At 30.3% G+C, this 25688-nt stretch overlaps 2 protein-coding genes across 3 annotated transcripts in view; one reads left to right on the top strand and one right to left on the bottom strand.

Moving 5' to 3' along the window:
- The window catches only part of LOC107437090 (dynein axonemal heavy chain 5), a 165860-nt gene extending 155808 nt beyond the window's left edge, over positions 1 to 10052 (top strand). The window contains exons 58-60 of the mRNA XM_043043611.2: positions 741 to 953; positions 1980 to 2132; positions 8249 to 10052. Coding sequence (XP_042899545.2) covers positions 741 to 953; positions 1980 to 2132; positions 8249 to 8638 — 756 coding nt within the window. The 3' untranslated portion in view covers positions 8639 to 10052. The remainder of the gene's footprint in view (positions 1 to 740; positions 954 to 1979; positions 2133 to 8248) is intronic.
- A 5121-nt stretch (positions 10053 to 15173) lies between these two features.
- Positions 15174 to 25688, bottom strand: part of LOC107437091 (thymocyte selection-associated high mobility group box protein TOX) — a 209125-nt gene continuing 198610 nt past the window's right edge. For both annotated transcript variants that reach the window (XM_016048981.3, XM_016048980.4), the window contains exons 9-12: positions 23360 to 23557; positions 20457 to 20702; positions 20221 to 20375; positions 15174 to 19158 (exon numbers count right to left, since the gene is read on the bottom strand). In XM_016048981.3, the coding sequence (XP_015904467.2) occupies positions 19095 to 19158; positions 20221 to 20375; positions 20457 to 20702; positions 23360 to 23557 (663 nt within the window). In that variant the 3' untranslated portion in view covers positions 15174 to 19094. The remainder of the gene's footprint in view (positions 19159 to 20220; positions 20376 to 20456; positions 20703 to 23359; positions 23558 to 25688) is intronic.

Here is a 25688-nt window from a genome sequence, read left to right as displayed (position 1 = left end):
AATCAGCCAAGAATTATTAAGTTTCCGCTAGAATAAATTGCGTAGATATTTCTTTAAGTAAAAATTAAGAAAAGAACACTGTTGTAATGCTCTATTAAAAATAATGAGCTATTTAAACAATCGAGTGAGGGCACGTGTCCTGTAATACACGGTTTCTTCTTTCTCAACAAATTGTACTCTCAGAAAAATTGGTTCAAAGTTGAAAAATAATACCTGTAACATGAATCATAATATTGTGCAAATTTGCTGAAACGTTGATAAGTTGTTAAATTAAAACAATTTTGTTTCTGTTAAAGCCATATTATGTTATAATACATTCAAGAAAGATTAATTTACACGGTAAAAAGAAATTAAAAAGGAAATGCACGGTAAAATGCAATGGTTCAACTGGGTACTTGCAAAAAATCACGTGGTTGTGCATGCCGTGTTAACGTTGCAGCTTTAAAGCTTGCGTTTATTACCATGAGGAATCAGTTTTCGGAACAGATTTATTTGGATACCTGCAAGCGACGTCATATGTATTTGCCAAACTTGATTGGCTAACAAAAGCGTGACGTCGCTTGCAGTTAGTATTCAGTTAGGCACCGTTTTGAGATTGAAGAAATTTTTCGCAATATTACGGTTCAACACACACAAAAAATTATAAAAGTAAAACATAGGTTTTAAAAACGTATTTTTTTTTAAATAAATAAAATCAATATAAGTTTAAAAAAAGTGTTACGAATTAAGATTACTTATAGGTTCGTCGAGCACTTCAAGAGATGGGTCCATTGCAGCCTATGAATATTTTCCTGAGACTTGAGTTAGATCGCATGAATAAAGTACTGACCACAGTCCGGAATGATTTGGTAGACTTACAATTAGCCATTGATGGTGTCATAATCATGAAAGATTCCTTACGAGATGCTCTGGATGCCATCTACGAAGCAAGAGTTCCTGAACTCTGGACTAAGGTTAGTGTTACAAATAAATAGTAAAAAATAATGATGGTGTTATTATTGCAAATTAAATATTTACTTTTTATATAATGGGCGAATGACGTCGAACGAAAACTGAGCAAGCAACATAAATTACACACATTCTTTCGCAACGTTGGCAACACTGTCGTTACGAATCCATGCTGCCATCTGTAGAGTAAAAAAATGCGTTGTGAAAACTCTCAACTCAACAAAGTAGATTTCTTAATGCTCTGGAATAAAAATTGAGTTCATCCAATATTGAAAAAGAAGACAAACGAAGAAGGGCGGTTCGTTTTTCGGGAACTGAAGGTGCTGGAACAAACGGAATTCATTGTTGCATATGCGTTGCGTTTGGCGAACACATCATGTTCTTAACACGTGCACACGAGTAGCAACAAAGATTTTGCGAAGAACGCACATCACCGCAAAGCTATCGAACTCTCTCGAAGCGAATTACGCTGAATAAAATTGCCTGGTTTCATCTGATCCTGGAAATTCGACGAGTCACAAAGGGAAGAAATTCGTTTTCGATCATTATCATCCATTATCAGATTTTTCTTTTTTGTGACTTCCATATTTTTGGTCACGTGAAGATAGATGTTTGTGTTGACAGGATGTTGGTTTCTTTCAGAGGATGAAGTGCAAGAGTGAAGGACGTTCTGCCAGTCACTATTACCCTTTCTACAAGACTGAAATTGATCGTGTTGTCTCCCTGTATGATAAATGTATCAACGCTTCCGCAATTATTTTTGAATAAAACAAATTCTACTGTCCATTTGCAGGGAGTGTTCAGTTCTCATTTGACTGTCCGTTATATTTACAATAATCTGATGAAATTTCCCTTTGAGCTTCACCTTCACAAAAACTGAAATCGATAATGATTCGTAAGAGTTTAATCATGTTCATGTGCTTTTTGACTTTAAACATTAGTTTGCAAAGTCATGTATTTATTTTGTTAACAATGATCTTACATTACTGAACACTCTGTAAAAAACTATTTTCCTTAACATTTATTTTTAGGTATCTTGGGAATCGAGTACTTTGGGATTTTGGTTTACAGAACTATTAGAAAGAGATCAGCAATTCAGACAGTGGTGTTTCAATGGAAAACCACATGCTTTTTGGATTTCTGGTTTATTCAACCCAACAGGATTTTTAACTGCTATGAGACAGGTATGAATCTTATTCGCAATTTATCGTCTTATGAAATTTGTAACTTATGATCTTATTCGTAAAAATTTCGAACTTTCGTTAAGGTTCGAACTAAGGTTGCCGACAGAAGGTGCTACAAATCATCGATGACAGGAGCGATAAGTTATTGAGTTAAAACGTAAAAGGAGTCTGTTACAAAGGTTTAGGAAGTTTAAGGCGTATATTCTATAGAACAACAAGTGTTACTGGTACTAGAATATGACAAATTGATAACAGTTTTACGGCATTTGTATTCTTTTCAAGAATTCTGCACACTATATTGGGCTTTCTTTTTGTCAACCTTTGTGACTAAATTCCGAAATTTCTACATAAAACTTTCACAATAGACATACTGTTAGTTCCAATCTTTGTTATTCTTTATTTCAGAAATTTATAATTATGAAATCAGTCAGTCAAGTGCTGAACACCCGGCAAGTAGTTCTTTTGTTTTTTACAACGTGTTTATTAACTCTCTTTAGTTTTAGTGCAAGGTATCTTGCACTCGAATTTTTAAACGCTTACGACTAGTTAAAGCAGTCAAATTTCTATTAAAGTTTTGTGATTGATATTAATGCGAATGTTTACAAAACGTTCGAAGCACAAATATAATCATTTTATCAACAAGTAGAATTGATCATCAATCTAAATTTCTACCACTTTCCTATTAGTTAGAGCGTTCAGAACTGAATAAGATAAGCTTTGATAAGCTGAATAAGATAAGCTGAATAAGATAAGCTGAATAAGATAAGCTGAATAAAATAAGCTGAATAAGATTTGTTCTGGATTAAAATACGTTTCTCAATCCCTTCCTGACTACAATGTGTCGAATCAATCATTAACACTAAATCGAATTCATCGTCGGAATAATTTTCGACAGAAATTTCAATTGGAGATCTGTGCTTGATATCAATAGCAAATTATAATAATTTACATAGAGGTGCAAGCAAAACTTATATTTATTTGAAATTTATACCACTTATCTGCATTAACAGATTAAAAAAAAAATTTAAAATCACGTTTCTCAAACAGACCTAAAAGAAACAAATTAGTGTAGGCCTATCCTAAACCGAAGAACCTAGTCACAATAAACTTCTACCACCTCTGAAAATCCATTGCTTTTCGAAAATGATGCGCTCTACTTTTTTCGTTTTAGATCTGCAAAAATAAATTACTTTCTTCGTTTTTATTTTACTTGAAAAACGTATCGTTTAAAATTTTCATTATCTGTCTATTTCAAAGATGCATTTAAAAGTGCATTTAGATATTTGAACTTTTTTCCATCCAAATGTATAAAAATTTTGCAGGACCTATTGGAAAACAACAACATATCACATATCCAATCCTATAACGATATTTGAAAAGAAAAATGAAAAGAAAAAGTCTTGGCAAATCATATTGGTTTTAGTGCATAAAGAAAAGAGCCATAATACATTCGCGAATCGGATGCTTGCAATCGAAACATATATAATTCATGTCAAGGATTTTCTTAACTTCACATCTCAAAAATTAAATAGTTTCTGAAATTAAAATAGAGTCAGATTACTCATACATTTAACGCTGTCTTCAATTTGTTGTGGTTTTTAATTTTTTAATAATAAGCTCTTCAATAGCGTGTAGTAAATGAAGATATGAGCTGGCTAACCCGAAATTACATAACGTGATATTAGAGTTATTTCTGCGCTACATCCTTACATTTAAAATACAATAAAATATTGTTAACAAGTCGAAATTCACAATTGAGGTTTCGAAGAACAAGTCAGAGAAGTAACAAATCGAAATCTAACATACATATTTGAGTTACAAGAATTTATCTTAAATCCTCATGCCTCATTTACAATTTTAAGTTAGAAACTGATCTATTTCTAGGAAACTTTTTAAGCTATGATTCAGATTTAAATGTTTTACTTCTAAAAACAATCATGATTCAAATGATTTTCGTAGTGCCTTTACAATCATGTTTGGGTCCCGCAGTGGACTGATCATAAGATTCCCAGTAGAACAACTAAGTCGAGGAGCGTGGCTTTTAGCAATGAAATTTCTGAGCATCAAGGCTCGCACCCCCGATATAATGATTGAGAGAGAGAAAAGTAACTGAAGATGTTAATCTAACAAATTTATACACCAAAATCAAGCATCATTGCAGATAGGTGACACTTAGATCAGCCTGCTTAGGTCCCGAGAGTGAGCGGTTTGGGTTCTCGTTAAACTTTTCTACCGTAAAGTGCTCGACTTCGCGCATATCGTTGGGTTACCAAGGTAGGGAAGCCATCTTCTCTACTAAAACTAAACTCAGTAGCGCAACAACCCATAGAGGGCCATCGCCCACTGTGCCCACCTCAGCTCAGCCGAACTCGGAACCCTCAGTGTTTAGTTCCCAAGCATGCTTGGTACTCATTTTATCGACCCACTAAAGCATTGTTTCTCAACGGGGCGATACCGCCCCCCTAGGGGCGGTGGGAGTATGCGGAGGGGCGGTGAACTTGTTTTTGGCGGTAGGGGGGTGTTGGGTATGTTTTGGGCACTAGGGGGGCGATGAGCATGTTTTGTTATTCAAATTTAACTTAACACGTTCACGCCGGGGTGACCCACCGGTGGGTCACGCTAGATTGTCTCATCTTGGCATCGCACCGGAGTAAAAACTGGTAACAATAAATTTCATTTTTTAGTTTTTTTCCGGGAATAATAAAAATCCACAACTACCAATTGTTTTTAACGGATGCAATCTTTATATTGAATTGCTTCTTCGCCGTGATAAATTTCCTTACAGTGAATTGTTATTGTTGAGAATGGATTAACTCCTCCCGAATATTATCTAATATTGAAATAGTTCTTCTACCAGTATTTTCTCTTTTCCCGTACCAGTATTTTCACTTTTCCCGGCGTGAACGAGTTAATAACTCCTAAATAAAATTAATAAATTAAGATTTATATAATAAATAAAATTAATCTGAAATTAATATTAAGGAAAAAAGATTAAATTATTATAATAAACTAAGACTATCTGATACACGATTTGTACCACCAACAAAACGAACTCATGCGACACCTATCCACCGATCCGAACCAGCACAGCGTAGAGCAGGAATTTTTGCCTCTGACTCATTCAAGTTTATTTAGTGAAAATTGAAGTGTATGCGCTTTTAGTATGTATGCTCGATTTGATCCGAGTTTCTTATGATGGTTTTCGTTCGCTTCAATCAAGTTTTTTCCCAGTTTCGATTCGATTTTATTCTTTATTTGGCCAGGTACGTGGATGAATTAGTTCTTTATCCTAAATTGTTTATTAATTTGGAGAAATAGTTGATTTTCTTTCATCGTTTGTATTTTGCTGCCACCAACGGTTAAACTGTCGGTTAAATAAGTGTCGTTAATACAGTGTCACGTACTTGAAGTTTGTATTTGCTCAATCGCTGTCAAACTCTCAACTACCCATGTGTTTATTTTATAACAAAATTATCTAATGTGGCAATGGATACTTTTCATTAGAAGGACCATTTGCAAAAAACTCATCCTGAGAAACAAAAGAAAGATATATCATGTTTCCGATCATCAAAGTCAAGTTTCTAAAGTCACCTACAGTCTCAGGCTTACTAGCAACCTCATCACAAAAATGCGACGAAGGTTTGATTGTCTCTTATAATGCATAAAAATTAATTCCTAAATTTGGGAAGGCTCATACCATCAGCAAAGAGTTGATGCTCCCGGCTGACGAGGAAGTTTTAGAAAGTTTTACCCCATCCAGCCGCATCGAATTTAATCAAAAATATCCAATTAAGCAACGATACAGTGCTGTGACGAATTGATGAAATGGCTGAAGAGGTTGAAGTTACCGTATGCAAGCTTTTGATATCCGACGAATTTTCCTTTCAAGTTGATGAATCAGCCTTGCCAAGTAATGTAGACTTTACTGTTGGCGTATGTCCGGTTTGTGAAGGAAAGAAAAATTATTGAGGAGATGCTTTTTGCTGTACTGTAGATACCAAAGGTGAATCTATTTTCAATACAGTCAAATATTATTTTAAAGAGCAAAACATTCCTCTTGTGAATATTTTGTCTGCTGTCACTGACGAAGCTCCTGCAATAGTGGATTGGCAGGTTGGTTTATCGCCGTTTTGAAGAAGGAGTTATCAGATATTTTAGCTGTTCACTGCATGATTCACAGACAGCATTTAGTAGGAAAAAATAAAAGCGACAGTTGGCATCAGTCTTAGCAATGTGTTATACCTGCTGTGAACAAAATTAGCAGTAATGCTCCCAAAGATTGATTATTCAAACAGCTATGTCAGAAAAACGATGAAGAAAATCACTGGCTCATACACACCGAGATTCACTGGCTTTCCAAAGGTGCATGTTTCAATAGGTTTCGACTCTGTTCTTGAGTTCCTCGAAGACAGAGCTGTAGCTCTGTTATTTGCAAAGATGTTATTTGCAAAATTTAATGGCTTTAATTTACAACTTCAAGTCAACGAGCTCAATTTTGATCCCTACTAAATCAGCTATTTCTACCTTTCGAAGAAAACTCATTTTGTGGAGGCAGAATTTTGGTGGGAATGAGTTCAGCCAATGCCCAATCTTATCATATCTTAAAAAGAAGGACGAAATTACCACTGATGATGCACAAGAATATTGTCAACACCTTGACTCTTTGCACATGGACTTTTCTGATTATTTCAATGATGTTTTGTCTCTGGAAGTCCCTCAATGGGTTATGAACCCTTTTGTGAATATTGAGATAACAGAGGTTCAGATTCAGGAGGAATTGGTTGAACTTCGGTTGAACTAATGAAGCTTTGAAATGGTGATCGTCTCACAAAAGTTTGGCTTCCCTTGAAGCCAAACTTTTGTGAGACGATAAACGTCAGTCGTAAGTAACGTCAGTCGACTCTACCCTGGACTGTGGATTATCGCCAAAAAATTTTTAATCGGCCTTCCTTTCTCCACCTTTTTGAACGTAGGTTCAATGCTATCTAGTCACAGAAAAGAGAAATCGACTCGAGATCGTGCTATGAAGGGACTTGCGTCTTCACCTCACTAAAAATATTGAACCGAACGTTACACTGATATAGTTACTTGATTGTTTCGTTGATACTACTTTTTAATGTAAAAAAAAAATAATTTTGGGTGTTTTTTTAATTATTTAATTAAGAATAAATTACTATTTTTTGTTGCATTTTTTTAAATTTCCGTTACCGTATTTATTTTGATTATGACAAATAGACTGCGAATACCAGGCGGTATAAAAGTATCGAGTTAACGTACACATTAATTTAAAGAAAAAAAGAAAACCAACGAATTTAACGCATAAAAAAACTGGATTTTCACAAAGGGGGGCGTTGAAAAGATTTTGGCTCTTTAAGGGGGCGGCAGCGTTAAAAAGGTTGAGAATCTATGCACTAAAGGGATGAAAGGCTGAGTCGGCCTAGCCCAGCTCTAGGATTGAACCGTGGACCTGTGGCACGAGAGCGCGAACAGCTACCATTCCGCCACCGGGCGTCCATCTCCTCTACAGAGGATCAAATTTGTGATGGCTTGTCTTCGGATCATCCTCAGGGATGTTTCCCAGACCGTCGGTAATAGCCCATTGCGCAGCTCTAGAATAACGTAAATAAAGTTCCTACCTACCTGGATACTGGGAAGTAAGGTTCATATTCATCTGAAAAATATCTGATATGCAACCAGGAAAAATTATAAAAAAAGTCGAATTCAGTAAAAATCGTCAATTTTATTGGTTTTGTAGAAATTTAAATTATCCCATTTTAAAAACATCACATCAGTTATCTTGCTTAATAGTAGTTAAACAATGCATCTGTACATATTCTTTTTTTTGTAAGCATCCAGTGCATCAATAATTCAAACCATAATCGGTATAATTTAAGCAATTTTCTTATTAACCATGTGTGGTTAGTAACACTCATATTTATTTGAAAATTTCTGAGGTTCAGCCAGGGAAAATGAAACACAAACACCAATTTCTGTGAAAACCAACAGTTTTATTGATTTTGCAGAAACGAAAAATATCAAATTTCAAAAACATCACATCAACTGATAGATTTAGTAGCGTGGTTAAACAATGCATCTGTACGTATTCTTTTTTTTAGGAAGTAACAAGAGCACACCAAGGTTGGGCTCTCGATTCCGTGTCTCAACGCAACAAAGTGACATCGTTCATAAGTTCGTCTGATGTGACAGAACCTCCCACAGAAGGTGTGTATATTTATGGCCTGCATCTGGAAGGTGCCTCTTGGGATAACAAGTCCGGTTGTCTCAGGGAGTCAGTACCCAAAGTTCTGTTCGAACTTTTACCTGTATTACACGTGTACGCAATACAGAGTACAGCTGGAAAGAGCCCAGATGTATATGAGTGTCCAGTGTACAAGAAAATACGAAGAACGGATGAAACGTACATAACATCGATCGATTTAAAAAGTGAACGGAACCCAAATTACTGGATATTACGAGGAGTTGCTCTGTTGTCGGATATAAAATAAAAGTATTAGATCATAGAAAATATTTAATGCAAGTTATCAAGTCCTATATCAAAATGTAAGAACTTTATACGTCATGTAATATATCTTTAATACTTTTATTGTGTAATCAGTTCAAAAACTGATGGTTTCATCGCTGATATTTGATAGGTAAGTTTGCTTCACTTACTGATCTGGTTCTGCTGTTTAGTATTTCTATTTATATCCGTATCTGTTTATGTCTTCTATTGTTATATATTACATGCTGAACAAAATGATATTTTTAAAAACATTGCTTTTATATAATTTCAAAACACTGATTTTTAATTAATTGCAAGATTAAAACTATTTATTACACGCATTTCATACGTTTAATTTGAAATGTTGCTCGCAGTTTAATCTCATTTTTAAGCATAATTATTATAATTACCTTTCCAAGTGATGCTGTAAAGTTAATTTTTCTAATTTCTGGCATAATAATTCTGACAGAAACATAACGAGATTCATTTTGGTCAACGGTTACAGGATTTCAGCTGTCGATTTTTCCGAAAATGTAATAAGTCTCTATTTAATAGTGCTATAAATGTAAGAATGCTTTAAATCTCGATTATTTTTTGTGAGAAACTAATTACAATTTTCTCTTCCAAAAATTTCTTTAAAATGCTTTAAAATTTAATTTTACTAATTTGCATCACAAATCTAAAACATTTTGACGTAAACGATTTTAGTTCAATATATTTTGCTACATAGTATCATTTATTTTGAATTTAATCTGTAGTTTTTTTTATTCTAAAAATGTTAACTATGAATGTATATATTTTTTTCAAGAAAATGTATTTTTTCTCTTTTCACAATAGTTTCTTAAAATGATTTAGAATTTAATTTTTTTATGGCATCTCAGATCTAAATTATTTAGACGTAAATAATTTCAGCTTAATTGATTCTGCTATATAGTGTAATTTATTTTGGATTTGAGCTATAGTTTTTTCTATAAATGTTAACTATGAATATCAATTGTTTTTTTAATGTATTAAATGTATTTTTTTTTCTCTTTTCGAAAGATTTCTTTAAAATGCTGAAGAATTTAACTTTTCTAATTTACATCTCAAATATAAAATAGTTAGTCTTAAGTAATTTGAGTGAAATTTATTCTGCTAAATTGTGTAATGCGAAATTTAAACAGGATTAATTAAAAGGGTTAAGTCCATGAGGGCTCATTAATTTGCGTAAGTAAGCAACTAGGAAAGTAAATTAAGAATAAAATTTCAGCCACTCAATTTAAAAATTTTGTTTGAAAATTATACACGAGAGTGTGCTAAAAAGATGTTACTATTTATTATGTGCATTGTAGTACAAACTGATTTGTAAATAGTTTAAATATTGCTACTTATAGTTATTTTGTATATAAATTTATAATAAAAGAATATTTTTAGATGTATTTAATTTTAAATGTATCAAACTCAGTGTACTAATTTTTGTACCATTTCTTAGTTAGCTATAGATTTTTTTTAAAAATTTTAAAACTCAGAAGGAGTGATAAAACCAATTTTGTAGTATTATTGGGTTAGAAAAATCTTTTGCCTCATTAAGGCTTATTAAAGATTACGTAATTTTCGTAGAAAATATGGGATTTTCAATTTTGATAAAAAAATGAGTCGTATGGAGTATTGTTAAGAAAAGCACTAAAATCAAACATCAATATTTTTCAAAAAATTCAATTAGTTTCAGAAATAAATTTACGACTTTTAATAGTTTTTTTCCACCTTAATGAAGTACGTTATCAGTAGTAAGTGAAATTAAATTAAAAAATTAATTTGCGATTTTTGCATATAATTTTTATTTTCTTTAGTCCTTAACGTAATAGTTTGCTCTTTCGTAAATAGATGGCAGCACATTATTTTTTACCATATACATTTTAGACTTTCCAACAACGAAACTGTGAGTTTTCATCAATAGTTGCTGAAAAGACTAAAGATTAAGTTATAAACATGTGTCTACAGTGTAAGCAGTAAATAGAAACAGGTCTGTTTTTTTTCTCTTATTCATTAAAATCTTTAACGTTTATGGAATCGTTTATGAATACGGAATTACCTTCGTGGTTAATTTTAAAATAAATTTCGAGCAAAATTTTATTTATGTATGTAAAGTTTTACTCAAGAATGTCTCATTAAGCTTTCCATCATGTAAAGGACGTTTCCCATTATTAAATACGACTAAAAACAGTCTAAGCCTCATCGTCAGTATAAATATTAAAATGCGATCTTTCTTTAAACTCCTTTAGGAGTTATGATATAAGCGTGAAAATTTAATTGCTATAAATTTTATCTGCGCCATAAAGTATCAGAAATCTAAGCATCATGCATTTTAAGACCTTAAACTAATTATTGAACCTTTCTACGTAAATCTCAAAAATTTCTCAAAGCATTTAAGATTAATGTTTCTTAAAACACATTCTAAAGTAATCAATTTTTGAACTTCACTTGAATTGTCATTCTCTTAAACGACAGTTGGATATTTGCTATCAAATTTTTAAACGCATTAAAGTTAATTTAGGAAACTTAAGTGCGTAAAATGTCAAACTCAGTTGTTGTTTCATTATCAAAGCTGTCACATGATTTATTGATAAAACTCCCATTTGAACTTGGGTTATTTTTGCTTGATGATTTTTTTTTTTTTTGGTTTATTTTCATCTGTTTGAATACCGTAATTATTACTCATCATTTTCATCTGGAATTTCTTTACTATTATAGATTAAATTTTTTCCACGTTTCTAATTCTGTATCTGAAAAAATATTTTTATGATAAATGTTTTATAAAGCCTTAACATTTTATGTTTTTGTATAAGAATTTTAAAACTTATTAAAAGTATTGATTTCATCATATACCAGTAAAATTTAATGCAGATTCATACCGATTGAATTCTTGTTCAGAATACTGAAACTTGATTTAGTATAATAGATTTTATATGTAATATCTGGAAAAATAACACTTATAATATGAATAAGTCTTGTCAAAGCTCTTTTAAAACAAGTTGAAATTAAAAAATGAATTTTCAAACTAAATTCAACAAAAAAGGAAAGGAAAAACTTCGTCTAAATATTTTAACAATTATGTAAAAGTTATTTTTTCTGGTATTATGTATTACTATTAGGTATTTCTGGTATTAGGTGAAAAAAAAGTATCTGTTATTATTTATCTTTTGTATAAATTTCTCTTATGTAGTATTATAAATCCTGCTGCATTTAATTTTTTTCGGTTGGCAACACTAAATTTTTTTTTGCAAAGCAGGCATTTTGTTTTAATTGCAATACTAAGAAAGAATCTGATAGAGGAAATACGGTTACGATATTATCGTATTTGAAATATCGATGAAATATTTTATGTTAATTATATTATGATGAATAAAATTACACTAACATCTATAATCAAAAGAAGTGAAGATTAATGCCGTGCCTTCAAGATGCTTTTAAATTACGATAACATAAGGTTGATACACTCTGGTCGGCACATATTTTTCGTAATGTATATACATTTTATTAAACTAATTTTGACAGCAACCGAGGTCATAAGGACACACATTGAAAAAAAAAACAGAGAGAATATTAATGATGATTGTGATATGAAAATTGCAGTTTGTGGTTCTTCCAGTGGATCAACTTACATATTGTAGATTGTGGTAGAGTGCGACGAGATCTTTGCAATATAGCTCTGTATTTCCATTAATGTAGCTTAGGGTTGAGGCTTGATAGATAACTTACATATTCTTATTTGTTTATATAAAATAACGTCGATTTTAAACAGTGAAAGCTAATTTAAATTACAAATTATATCATGCTGATACTTACAATCGACAGGGCCGTTACGATTGGCGGAGAATGGGCAACAGTAATCGTCTAGCATTCAACCTAAAAGCTGTTCACTCATTCAAGATGTTTGAAAAGAGCAAAACTGATTTAAGTCATACTTTTTCTATGTCTTATATAAATATGAAATTTCCTGAAGTTGTCTAGCAATTGATTCTATTGTCAAACACTAGGACGAGGTTTTAAACACGACTAACTTGATAGCAAGTGGACCATTTAAGATTGCGTGGTAATCTTTGATCGGCGAGAGTTAGTAATCATTTGAAATACAATTTTTTACTTATTTTTGTTTCGAAGCATTTTTTTTTCGATTTTAAATTTTAATGCCATTGTTCTTTTAACCTCATATTAAGTATATTTGCTTTTTTTTTCTAGAAATATTAATTTTTTTCCATTAAATTTATTTAGTCCAATTCTAGTCAGAATCTTGAAGCCACCTGAAATACTTTCGAAATACTAATGAGACATTACAAAAAGGTAAATTAAAGTTTTAACTAGTTTTTTCGTAAGAGAATATTTTTATTTTAAATGAATCTTTTTTGGGTATTTTTTAAACGTTATTGTACATTACAAATCACTTGTAGGGACTGATGTTACAGGTGTGAGAATTCTGATTGTTTCTTTGTGTATTCAACTCGTTTTTTGACAGATTCGCCGCTATGTACCTTACTTAATGGATTTCTGTAGACGTAGAGTTACATTTAAAATTTATGGTGAATATATTGCCGAAAGTGGCTAAGTGAGATGATGCACCTCTATCTTTTAAGCAACTGTTACGTTTTTGGATTATATAAAAAACAAAAACAAATTAAAGTTAATAAATATAGTCTTTGGAAGGAAACGCTATGTATATTGAATCGAATTTGTTTGAGAAAAGGGTAACATGTTTAAATGATTTAAGCGCATCATCTCCATTCTTAACAATTAAACGCAATATTTTTTTTTAAAAATAAGTCAGTTTCCAGCTTAAGTTGTATTGTTTAATGCGTTAATTCTTTAAAATATCTTCTCGTCTTCAGAAAGTGAAAGTATTATTATTTTTGTTTCTTATTTTGTATACCTTTCTATCATTTAGCTTTGATCCAAATCTTGGAAGAACTTTCAAATTTATAAAATTCTGGTAAATATTTCTTGCATACTTTTTTGGTAAAATTCTTACTAGCTTTTTGAGTTGAAACTTTTAATTTCTTCCAATATCATAAAAGTAAATTCTGGTAAAATTACCGTACTATATGGTAATGAAATTTCTGGTAAACAATAACATAATCCTGGTCAATAAAATAAAAATATACGGTATTTAAATCATTCATTGGGTAATTTTTCCGTTTATATAGTAATGGTTAACTGCAAATTCTGGATTTCAAAATTATAGTTTTTATTACCACACATTTAGTAAAAAAAAATACAAAACTAAAAAGTCAATTTAACCAAATAAATGTTATGTGTTGATAATATGTATGACGCCTCTAATTTTTCCTACAATAACAAACATAACATTGATTATCTTAATTTTATTCAATTATTTACCAAAAAGGGTGCTTAGGAGACTTTATCGTAACTCATTATTAAGCTGAAATATTTTTCAATTACTGTTTATTAGATTTCAATTAAAATCAAGTTAATAACTAAACAGCAAATCTACTTGCACACGAAGTTTTATAATGCGAAATAAAAGCAATGATTCAGAGATTATTTTCAAACAGACACATACCAAGCGGCACTCTGGCCGCCTGGAAAGAATAGAACGTAATTTAATTAGCACATAAATAGAATAAAAGGTTCGCTATTTCTGCCCTAATTCCATTGACAGAATTTTGATCATATCGTTTTAGAGGAATTTTATGTTTCAGTTAGTGATATTTCATTAAAATTGATGAGGTGAAATCGTAGCAAAGCATTCCTGTATCACCCAGTTGTGGGCCTATGGAGTTGGGGAGGTAAAGTGTCCACGATTTGGTGACCAATCTTGTATCGATAGCAATCTGGCATCGATAGATCTAAAGCTGGATAGGTTTTAATCACCCGCGAGTATAGAACTATGTTTCTTATAACTGGAGTTCCAGTTCCTTAACTGCTAGGCAATCATGGTTTAAGATTGATGAGGTAGTCTTAGAAAATTAAGTACCTAATACCATACCATTGTTAATATTAAGTTTACTAACTTTAAATCCATTTAAGGTTTGGGAAGACGATAGGAAAATTAAATTCATTAAAGCTTCGATCAAATGTTGATGCATTTATGGTCGTATAATCAGAACATATTTATGAACTTAGGCTTAAGGTATCCGAGTGAACGAAAATCGGCAACTTCGACGCAAATTTCGCTTTTTCTTACAATGCATACCTGAACTTTAATTCATAAGCATTATATTTAGAATTTTTTTAAAACAAAAATTCAAAAATAAACACTATATTTAGTTCTATTTCACTGTCTTTTTGAAATTTTTAAGATAATAGTTCAAAACACAGGTAATAACATTATTGATCGAGAAAAAAAAATTTTTTTATGCATTGCAAGCTTGTTGAAGAGTTGTTAGCATTTATAATCTTAGAGCTCCTGCTTACCAAACTAAAGATTAATATTTTATTTCTTTTTAAAAAATATCTCGAAACCAGTTGGATACCTTAATAGTGAGTTCACAAATCATAATAAAACTCAGAAAAGAAAGGATATAAAATGAAATAAACACAAAGGCTGCTTTTGTAACATATTTTTTTATTCAGTTTTTCACTTAAATACAAGACTTACATTTTATGCACACATGTAACATCTTATTTCCGCATGGAAAGCAGATATATAAACTCAAAAAAAAGAAAGATTTTTTTTATCTGCAGAAATTAAAATACAAAGCGAACACTAAAATTCCTCATTAAGAAATTATAATTTAAATTTGCACCCAAAATAGCGAAAACGTTTAAAAAAACCACCAGAAAGTTATTCAGTGAGAACTCAAAAGGTTTTTGAATTTTCTTTATATTTTATCCCAAATTAAGATATTTATAGACTGTTCAAGAAATTAGTAAATATCGTCCATTGAATTAAAATATTTTACTTTATTTATAACTTTTTTGATTTACAAATAAACATTTTGATTCTCTTCGGCCCAAATTTTTGCATTTTAAATAAAGAGATAATTGAAAACGTAGAACATAACCCCAGAATAAAAATAAACTTTCTAACCGAGAAAAAAATTCCAAATTTTTAGAATACTATTTTTAGCATCCTGTCAAGTTTCTGAACCGGAAAATAGAATTTGGTTCAGAACAATGCACTAAAAATAATATTTTGAAAACCTGGATAGTAAATGAGTTTACAATAATTTGTTTAATTGTTAGTCAGAAAGGAATTTTATTCCCATAAGTTTAAATTCTTTGTCGTATAAGCAACAATATAGAACATGAAAATTACCATTAGTTAGATTATGAGCAACAATTAAATTTTTCTTACCAAAATCAAAAATAAAATTAAACAAATATTGGGCCTCAGAGTATAAAAAAATGGAAGTAGAGTAAAATTTTTAGAAATAGAGAATGAACAAAATATTATTTGTAACATTCAAGGTCTTACGAAATGACCGCCTAAAGTACACATTTTAGCCAAATTTATACAATAAAGCCAAAATTGAAATAAAAAGAGGAATAAGAAAAGCGATATTTGGACATTTCTGAGGATGTTGAACTAAAAAACACAAAATCAAGTTTGATCCTTTTAAAAATCTCGAAGAAGTAATCACCTTTCAATACTATTCTGTGTCCTTCGGCAATCAAACATGTTTTCGATTCCGCTTTTCTCAGTAGTAATTCGCAAGATATTGAAAGAGGTTTTTGTTTTTTCTAGCTTTAATAATTAGTGACTTTACTTTCGTTGTCTACTTTTTGACAGAGATTTCAAAAAATAATTTTTAAGGATGGCCATTACGCAACACCTTGTATAAAATGAACACTCCCAATTTCAGTTTTGAAGATATAAAACAGGTAATAGAATTTTAACTCAGTGTTATTTTGCATGATATATTAGAATACCAGAAAAAAAATTGTTTTTAACCCATAATTTCTTTTAAAAACTTTTATATATACAGTAATAAAGACAACTTCTTAATGCGTTCACTTCTTTACTAAAGTTTCTATAGTTCTTAACAATTAATACAACACTAGAACCATAGAAACAATCTACAATTCTACAGACAGAAATGTTATTTTAAAATGTCAACCCCACACCAACGTGGAACAAAAAATGTTCGGTGTCAAAATATACACACAATATTTTTACTTTTGTTGTTTGAATGTACAAAAACGCTGCAATAGTAGTGAGCTTTTTAAATAACTCTACTAAAAAAACTTGTTTATACATTTACATATATGGTTTATATGTATATGATACTAGATAATATGGTTTTTAAAACATAATAATCTAAATTTTTAAAAAAACGGGGAGTTTTTATATTAATTTCATATTATATTACTTATATTAAATTCAATTTGTTAAAAGAAAAAGTATAAACATTTCAAAAGTCGTCCATACACATTATTATTACTTTTTTCATGAAATTTTAGACCCCTACCCAAAGTAATAAGTTCTCATCATTTTTATTACTTAATTTTTTTTTATAAAAGCGGTTTCAATTTTAAAGACAATGAGAGTTTTCCGAATAATTTCCTTTATAAAAGTTTTTCTAATTTCTAATGTATGCAAACTTTTTATTTAATTCTTTTAATAAGTATTCTCAATTTCATATGCAATCAAATAGCTTCTCATTAAATACAAATAAACTGTACTATATTTAACTCTACAATGCATTTTTAACGACTATTTTAGGTATTTTACAATTAAAAAATAATGAATCTGCCAAAAATTAATCAAAAAATAAATACAGACAAAATTCAATATTGGTATTATAAGCCAAAGAACCAACGACCACAATCAGTATTATAATGAATCTGCCGAAAATTAATTAAAAAATAAATAAAGACAAAATTCAATATTGGTATCACAAGCCAAATACCAACAACCACAATCAATATTACATTTGAATCCCTCAGAACGATATGCATAGAGATTATGTATGGACAACCCCAAAACAAAAATAGAATTTAATTTATTTAATATAACTTTTGAACAATAAATTTTGCTTATTTTATTTTATTGATTAGGATATATGAAGACTAATGTGTTGCAAAATATATAACGAATTTAAAACGCTAATCATTTTTTAGCCAGTATATTAAAAAGTGTCATTTAAAACAGAATAGTTTGAGATATCTAACAGTGATGAAAATAAGTCGATGCACATTGATGAGCATATGAATTATTTTACGAATTACAAAACATAAATTATCTTGAGAGACAGTCTCTTAGTCATTCTTTGACTTGCAGTGACTGTGTTTGGTACAAAATGCATTGACATTGAAAATCGACACAAAGTTTCTGACTTAATTGACAGTTTTTTTATTTTAAAGAAATTTCAAAAGATAATTAGATCAATGCACGAAACAAGAGGTACATAGATGTTAAATTATAAGAAATATTGCTTAACATGCAGAATGCAGTTAACCAAAACTGTGATTCGTGGCTAAATTTCTTAATTATTTTCAGAAATATAATCAGAAATCATGGTGGAGAATTTCTATTATTCTTTTAATAACATTATCCATGCTGATTTAAAATTATATATTAATATTAGAAATTATAATCAATTTTCATTATACGACAAATTATAAACAATAACATCAATGCACCGTTTTTCTTTCTTAGAGAACTACAAAACATTTTTTATAGTTCTTATTTTGATATTCATAACAATCCACTTTAAGCAATTTGAAACATCAAAAAACAAATTCCAATTTTCACAAAGATGTATCATCAATCAATAAATTTTTTACTTTTCACTGATTTTTATAATCACAAGTTACAATAAAAAATCACAATAAACATATTTTTTTTCCAACATATATCTTCTTAATCTTTTACCCTGTCGTAAGCAGTGCACCATAGCCGAAGCATTCAAAAAATTGACAATAATATAGTATTTTCGAATATAGTCTTCATGATAATCAACCAAGAAAATTCTAATTTGTCATTTACACTTTTTTTCTGTACACAATAAGTTTTAGTGATTGAATCACAAACAATGCGAATTCCTCACTCGCGTTTAGAAGCGGTTTTATACACGGCAATTCAAGATTTAAGTTTTCTTGCTGCAGTACAAAACTTTAAACATAAAAGTATCGAACATATTGACGAGAACAACTAGTTAAACTAACTTGCTTCTTTCTCCTGATCAAATAGTCTACATATTTGTTGAGAGTTTGATGTGAGAAAATATAATTCAGACACTATTTTGTATATACCTTTTCATTCTTTCACGGGGAAAAGAGGAAAAACAATCACCAAATGAAAATTATATCTGTGTTAATCGTGGTTATAATAAGAATAATAATAATAAATCAATAGTCGTTTATGCATTACGCGGAATCTGTGCGTAGTCTCTCTGAAGTCAACTAACTCATTCATAAAGTCATCTGTTTTAAGTCATTTTTCTTCACAACAATTCACCGCGTTTAATTTGTTTTTATTGTTTCAATTTTACAGTGTACTCTAGTTTAAAGAGGATTTCAACTTATTTTACAGATGCATAAGAATTTTGAGGAGGTCTGGCAGCAACCCACGTTGTGAAGACATCCCTAAAAAAAAGAGAGAAAAAATTAAATTAAGTTACATAAAAATTATTAATAGTTAATGTGTGTCATTAAAAAATTAATTTTGAAATTTATTTATTGGTTTAAATAAATTAAATATACAGAATTAATTTATTAGTTTTCATTCGGAATTAGAATGTTTCAATACAAAACTCCATTTACAAGAGTTTCTTTTCAAGCGATTGAAAAATATGATTGAATTGAACTCAGTTAATTTTAACGAGTTTTATAACAAAGGACAAAACAAACTTGTCTAAGCATTATCTCGGTCATTTATTAAATGCATTCAGGTTTGGATATTTCTATATTTTGATGCTTATGGTATATGAGTTACCATAACGATTTTGTTCCCAAAATTAGTACTTTTCAAATTTTAGTTATTTAATATTATATGTGTCATTAAATAGATTATATATTCGAAAGTAAATGCGAATAGACTATTATTTTACATTTCATATATTACTGAGAGAACCGAATGTTGGATCCAAAAATTAAGACACCAGTCAATTATTCTTAGAGCAGTGATTTTACTATAGTTTTACTTTGTATAGTAGAGTAAGTTTTAAGAAAAAGTTTTACATAAGTTGTTTTTGAAGATGAAAGTGCTACTAAAAATATTAAGTACTCTTCTCAAATGATTATCCACGTAGCAAATGAACTATCCAAAACATTATTAGACATAATTTAACTTTCTAAATGTTAATAAAACAATTAATACTAGAGTGAAAAAAACTCCGTATCGAATGACGGTAAGAAGTACCGGACCGCAGGGTGCCAGTACTTTTTACCGTGAAATAAATTTTTACCTTTAAAGTTTGCGAAACAAACCATCTGATATATCGTATTTTTTACAGTAATATTTGCTATAAAATCACTGTAATTAAATAAATATTATTGTAAAAGTGAATTTTAGGGGGAAATGGATTTTACGGACTCATGGTGTCAGTACTTTTTACTGTAATGTGACCCGGAATTTTTTACAGTGTACATTTTGTGCAATTTTGGATTGCCTAACTATTTATAAAAATAAGATATATTTGTTCGCACCTGCAATGTGAGACAACGCAGTCGTTATTGCAGTAATCACCCCTGTCCCATTCTTGTGGTGTGTCTCCTCTGGAGCAGCTATTCTGGAGTGGCGATGCACACATCATGCCTCCTTGCTGCTGTGGTTGCTGTCCTGGATGTTGCATCTGCTGTGACTGCAACAGAAAAACAAATTTAAAAATCAGGAACGCCCACGTAAAAAGTCTCTGTAAAAATCAATAATTTCAAAAACTTACCATGTTTGAAGGGTAAGATATATTGTTGTTGTTACTGTTGGCGTTATTGTTGATAGGTGTTAAGTGTTGCATTCCTGGGTGTTGTTGCATAACATGCTGGGGCGGAGGTGATCCCATGTGCATCATTTGCTGTTGAGGTGGCCCAGGGCTCAGCATTTGATGCAGCATCTGATGTGATGGCGCAGAAGAATGAGGAGACATGTGTTGCTGCATCATGTGCGGATGATGTCCACCATTCATCTGGCCCTAAGGAAAGTGAGAAGTCGTTTGTGAACAAGAAAACAAGAAAATACACTCTCAGCAAATTTAAATTAAGTGGAATCATTTGTATGTTTCCAATAAGTTTATTGTAAAATAATTCCAAAAAAAGATTACATTGCAAACTTTGTGGACAAAACTTTGTTGAACAAATATTGAGCAGTCACATGATTGTGATATGTCAAATAGCCAAAAAAAAAGCTGAAGCCATGCTATGTCCAAATCAGGAAAGTGAACTATATCACTGAGTGAAATAAATAAATCGTCATTTGCACCATCTCTATTGGTCGATTCATATTCACATCCCGATAGAAACTTATTCTTGTTGGTCGCTATCTGTAACTCATTGATCATTGATGGATTGTCAGTGGACAGAGAAGTGAAGTGACTATTAATATTGTTCATAGGAAATAGCTCTCACCTTTGATACAACTATTCAGGTCCGAATAATAGCTATGGTTAGGTTTCGGCATACAGCTCCAAGCACGAGTTAAAATATCTGTAATTGTCGATGGATTCTAGATCAGATTGGATTCTGGATTAGAGATCTCTATTACAATCTAGATAATATGTGAATGGTTTCGTGGTTTTTCATTTTATGCTTGCTTTTATTTTTATTTGAGATTGGCTACAGTAAAAAAAAATCTTCCACGGAAGCAAGTTTGTTTTTGGGCTCTCCTTGTTTCCTGAATTCTTTATAGGTTCTGAAGCTCTTGGATTCAAATTTACAAGAATTTAAGGCGATTGATATGATATCTATTAAATTTCGTAAGACAATATAACAGCGCAATATAATATTATACAATGAAACTTCGTTCATTTTAGTTTACCTAACAAGATTTTGCTTACACTCAAATTATTTTATTAACAACAATTAATGTTTAATGATGAAAGTAGATTCCCTTACCTGCCCCATGATGAGAGACTGAGAGTTTGACATGTTCTGCAGATTTGAAACCGGATTTCCCTCCATAAGAGAAGTCAAAAGTGGTGATTTTTTCTGCAACGGCGATAACGCTTGGCCAGGCATTGAGTTCATGGCTGAAGACATAGATGTTGGNGTCAAAAAGCTGAAGCCATGTTATGTCCTAGCCAGAAGGTGAACTATATCACTGAGTGAAATAAATGAATCGTCATCTGCACCATCTCTATTGGTCAATTCATATTCACATCCCAATAGAAACTTATTCTTTTTGGTTGCTATCTGTAACTCATTGATCATTGATGGATTGTCAGTGGACAGAGAAGTGAAATGACGTCAGTTTAGATATCTCTATATACAGTGTAATATTGCTCATTGGAAATAGCTCTTACTTTTGATAGCTATTCCGGCCCGAATAATAGCTAGGGTTCGGTTTCAGCATACAGCTCCAAGCACGAGTTAAACTATCTGTAATTGTCGTTGGATTCTGGATCAGATAGGATTCTAGATTAGAGATCTTTATTACAATCTAGATCAGGGATGGCGAACCATTGGCACGCGTGCCATTTATGGCACGAGGCACAATATTTTGGGCACGCCACCAATCACAATTTTTATTTCACTATGAAGTATATGTAACAATTAAATTAAAATTCAATAAAACAAAGGAAATGATAAACAATTATTAATAAAAAAAATTACAATTAATGCTAAAAAACAATTAATAACTATAAAAAGCAAGCTAACAATAGATAACTAGCAAAAAAAATAAAAAATTAACAGTCCTACTTAAACTAACATCTTACAACCTAATATAAGTTATTTGTAACTAATCTATCTAAACAGAAGTCACACTGATGTTACTTTAAGTTGTTTCAAGACATGGCAAAATGTTTATTTTTCTTTTTTTCAATGTAAATAAAGAGTTTTGAGTTGAAAGTATTTAGTATTATTATTATCCCAATAATCATGAAGTCAAAATTATTTGACGGCACGTCTATGAATTCACTAAACGATTTTTTAGAAAAAATGGCACGTTGGTGTATAAAGGTTCGCCACCCCTGATCTAGATAATATGTGAAAGGTTTCATGGTTTTTCTTTTTATGCTTGCTTTTATTTTTATTTGAGATTGGTTACAGTAAAAATATCTTCATACCTGCCAACTTTTACGCATTTGGCGTAAAATTTCATTTCTATATTTAAAGTGGTAGTAAAATGTATACTTACTATATATTCCTTGCATTTATAAACATAATTTACAATATTTCTGACCATCACTCTATTTTTAAAAAAATTAAGCATATAGATTAAAATGTAATACTTATGTTGAAGCCAGTCTACGCTTGTTCAAAGTGCAGCATATGTTTCTGCCTAATATTGTAATTTAGATTTCACTTTGCTACCACAGGGAAAAATCATCCTCGAAATGATTAAATGTTGGCAGGCATGTATCTTCCACGAAAATAAGTTTGTTTTTGGGCTCTCCTTGTTTCCTGAATTTTTTTAGGTTCTGAAGCGCTTGGATTAAAATTTACAAGAATTTAAGGTGATTGATATATGGGATCTATTAAATTTCGTAAGACAATATAACCGCGCAATATAATATTATACAATGAAACTTCGTTCATTTTAGTTTACCTAACAAGATTTTGCCTACACTAAAATTATTTCATTAACAACAATGTTTGATTAATGTTTAATGATGAAAGTAGATTCCCTTACCTGCCCCATGATGAGAGACTGAGAGTTTGACATGTTCTGCAGATTTGAAACCGGATTTCCCTCCATAAGAGAAGTCAAAAGTGGTGATTTTTTCTGCAACGGCGATAACGCTTGGCCAGGCATTGAGTTCATGGCTGAAGACATAGATGTTGGAGTAGAGCCAGTCCCATAAATATTATCCGACTGATCATTCGCAGCCTGCAAATTATCATACATTTCACATTTAATCAAACATTTTTAAAGGACTACTCATAGTGCAGTTCTACATTACAAGTTCAGGATTGTCCTATTACTAAAGTGGTTGCACAATTATAAAAATTTCATCTAATGCTTTCTAATATTTAATAAACTTTGGACATTTACTTTTTAGAGACCTACACACTAGGGGACTATACTCTTTAGAAAAAATCTTTTGTGGGAAAAACTCAGTGACATGTAAACTAAATGTTTACTAATAACTTCATAAATAACTTCATAATAACATAAAAATAACTTCAGGTTAAAACAAGCATAGAAAATTAGCCAAATGTGATGGGAATTTTCATATTACAATGAACATTTAATATTTTCTTCTCAACGATACTGAAGCATCAGAAAAATATGTAAAAAAAATCACAATTCAGACTAGCCAATATGTAACTTTTTATTTAACTTGAAATGTAAAATTCAAGAATATTATATTTTGCATCTAAATATGCAAAATAAATAGAAAGGAAATATTTCAAATTTAACTGATTTTTTTTAAAAATATTTTAAACGTTGTTTTCCAGATAGCGTGAAACAATGACAAACATAACGGATGAAACCTTCTTGCACGCAAAAAGGATAATAAAATTAAAAACTCGAATTTTCCTTCATTGAATTATTTCAAATTAACATTTTTGTTAAAAAAAAATAACATATTTTTTTCTGCGTTAGCCGAAAAAACATTCAATGCAAAAAAGAAAAAAAAAGTTAATAACCTATTGTTCTGCTGTATAACAATTATCTTATATTTCAAGCACTTTTTACCTTTTAGATTTTTGTTAATTGCTTTAGCTTTATGAAATAGCATATATTTATTTTATTTCAAACGAATATTTTTGCCAACATTTTCAAAATTTCCTATAACACAGAACATAAAAACTTATTTTAGTTTGTAAATAAGATTAAATAAAATTAACTAACCATTAAGCTTAAGTTCATAAATATTTACTGATTTTACGACCATATTCGCATTAACAATTAACTGCATTAAATGGATTTAATGTCATTACTGAATACCAAGAATAGTATTTGGTACTTAATTTAATAAGACTACCTCATCAATTTTAATGAAATATCACTAATTGCAATATCGAATTCCTCGAAACTAAAATGGTCTAAACACAGCTTCAATAGAATTAGAGAAGTGGAACTTAAGCATTATCCATAGCAGTCGAAATTACAGAATAGACTTTGAATTTCTTAAATTAATTATGTTTATTTCAAAATAAATCGTATACAGTTCTTTGTTCGGATTTTTATCTGGTGTATTATTTTAAAGAAAACAAACATTTGAGTTTATAATAAGTACTCCAGTTGTTGCAGTTAAGAGAAGAAAAATTAAAATTTCTTGTCATATATATAAACATTTGACTGAAAGTTAAGTTAAAAAAAAGTACTTACCAACATTTTACAAAACAGAAGAGATCCTTATACCAAAACATGCATTCTAACATCCGCTCTCAAACATTCATACACTTAATGATTTTTTTATAAGAACAAAACTACTCACAAAAGATTGAAAAGAAAAAACATAAAAAGAAAATAAGCATTTTTTGAACACAAGACACAGATTTTATTGAAACAGGTGGAAACAAAAAGCGAAATTTATATCATTTAAAAATGTATGATTTAAAAAAATATTTTCTCTTTCCTGTCTAAGAAATATAAGTTTTAAAATACAAAAATTGTTATGAAATGTCAGTCTAATTAAAGCGTACGAAAGTTTGCTTATAGTAATAAAAACAAGTTTTTTTTTAAATGATTGATCAAAATTATTGTTAAACAATTGTAGGAAATAATTTATTGTTTTTAAAGAAAAATTGCGATACAATTTATGAAAGGCTTATTTCAATCATAAAAAATTAAGTTCAAGTTCAAGTTTCAATTTGGTAGCAATGTATTAATATAAGAAATATGTATTTTGTAAACACACTGTAATATGCAATAATCGATACTGATTCATATTCATTTCATAAAGAAAATGATACAGTAAACTAATTAATAACACTAAACACTCACATAAATTTAGTCATGTGCTTTTAACCGTTATTTAGCCATAATAATTTAAATATTTTTAGTGACG

Source organism: Parasteatoda tepidariorum, chromosome 2 (genome assembly GCF_043381705.1).
Source record: "Parasteatoda tepidariorum isolate YZ-2023 chromosome 2, CAS_Ptep_4.0, whole genome shotgun sequence".
In the NCBI taxonomy this organism is placed as follows: Eukaryota; Metazoa; Arthropoda; class Arachnida; order Araneae; family Theridiidae; genus Parasteatoda; species Parasteatoda tepidariorum.
The sequence above is the reverse complement of the archived record's forward strand: the minus strand, read 5'-3'. Positions and strand labels throughout refer to the sequence as shown.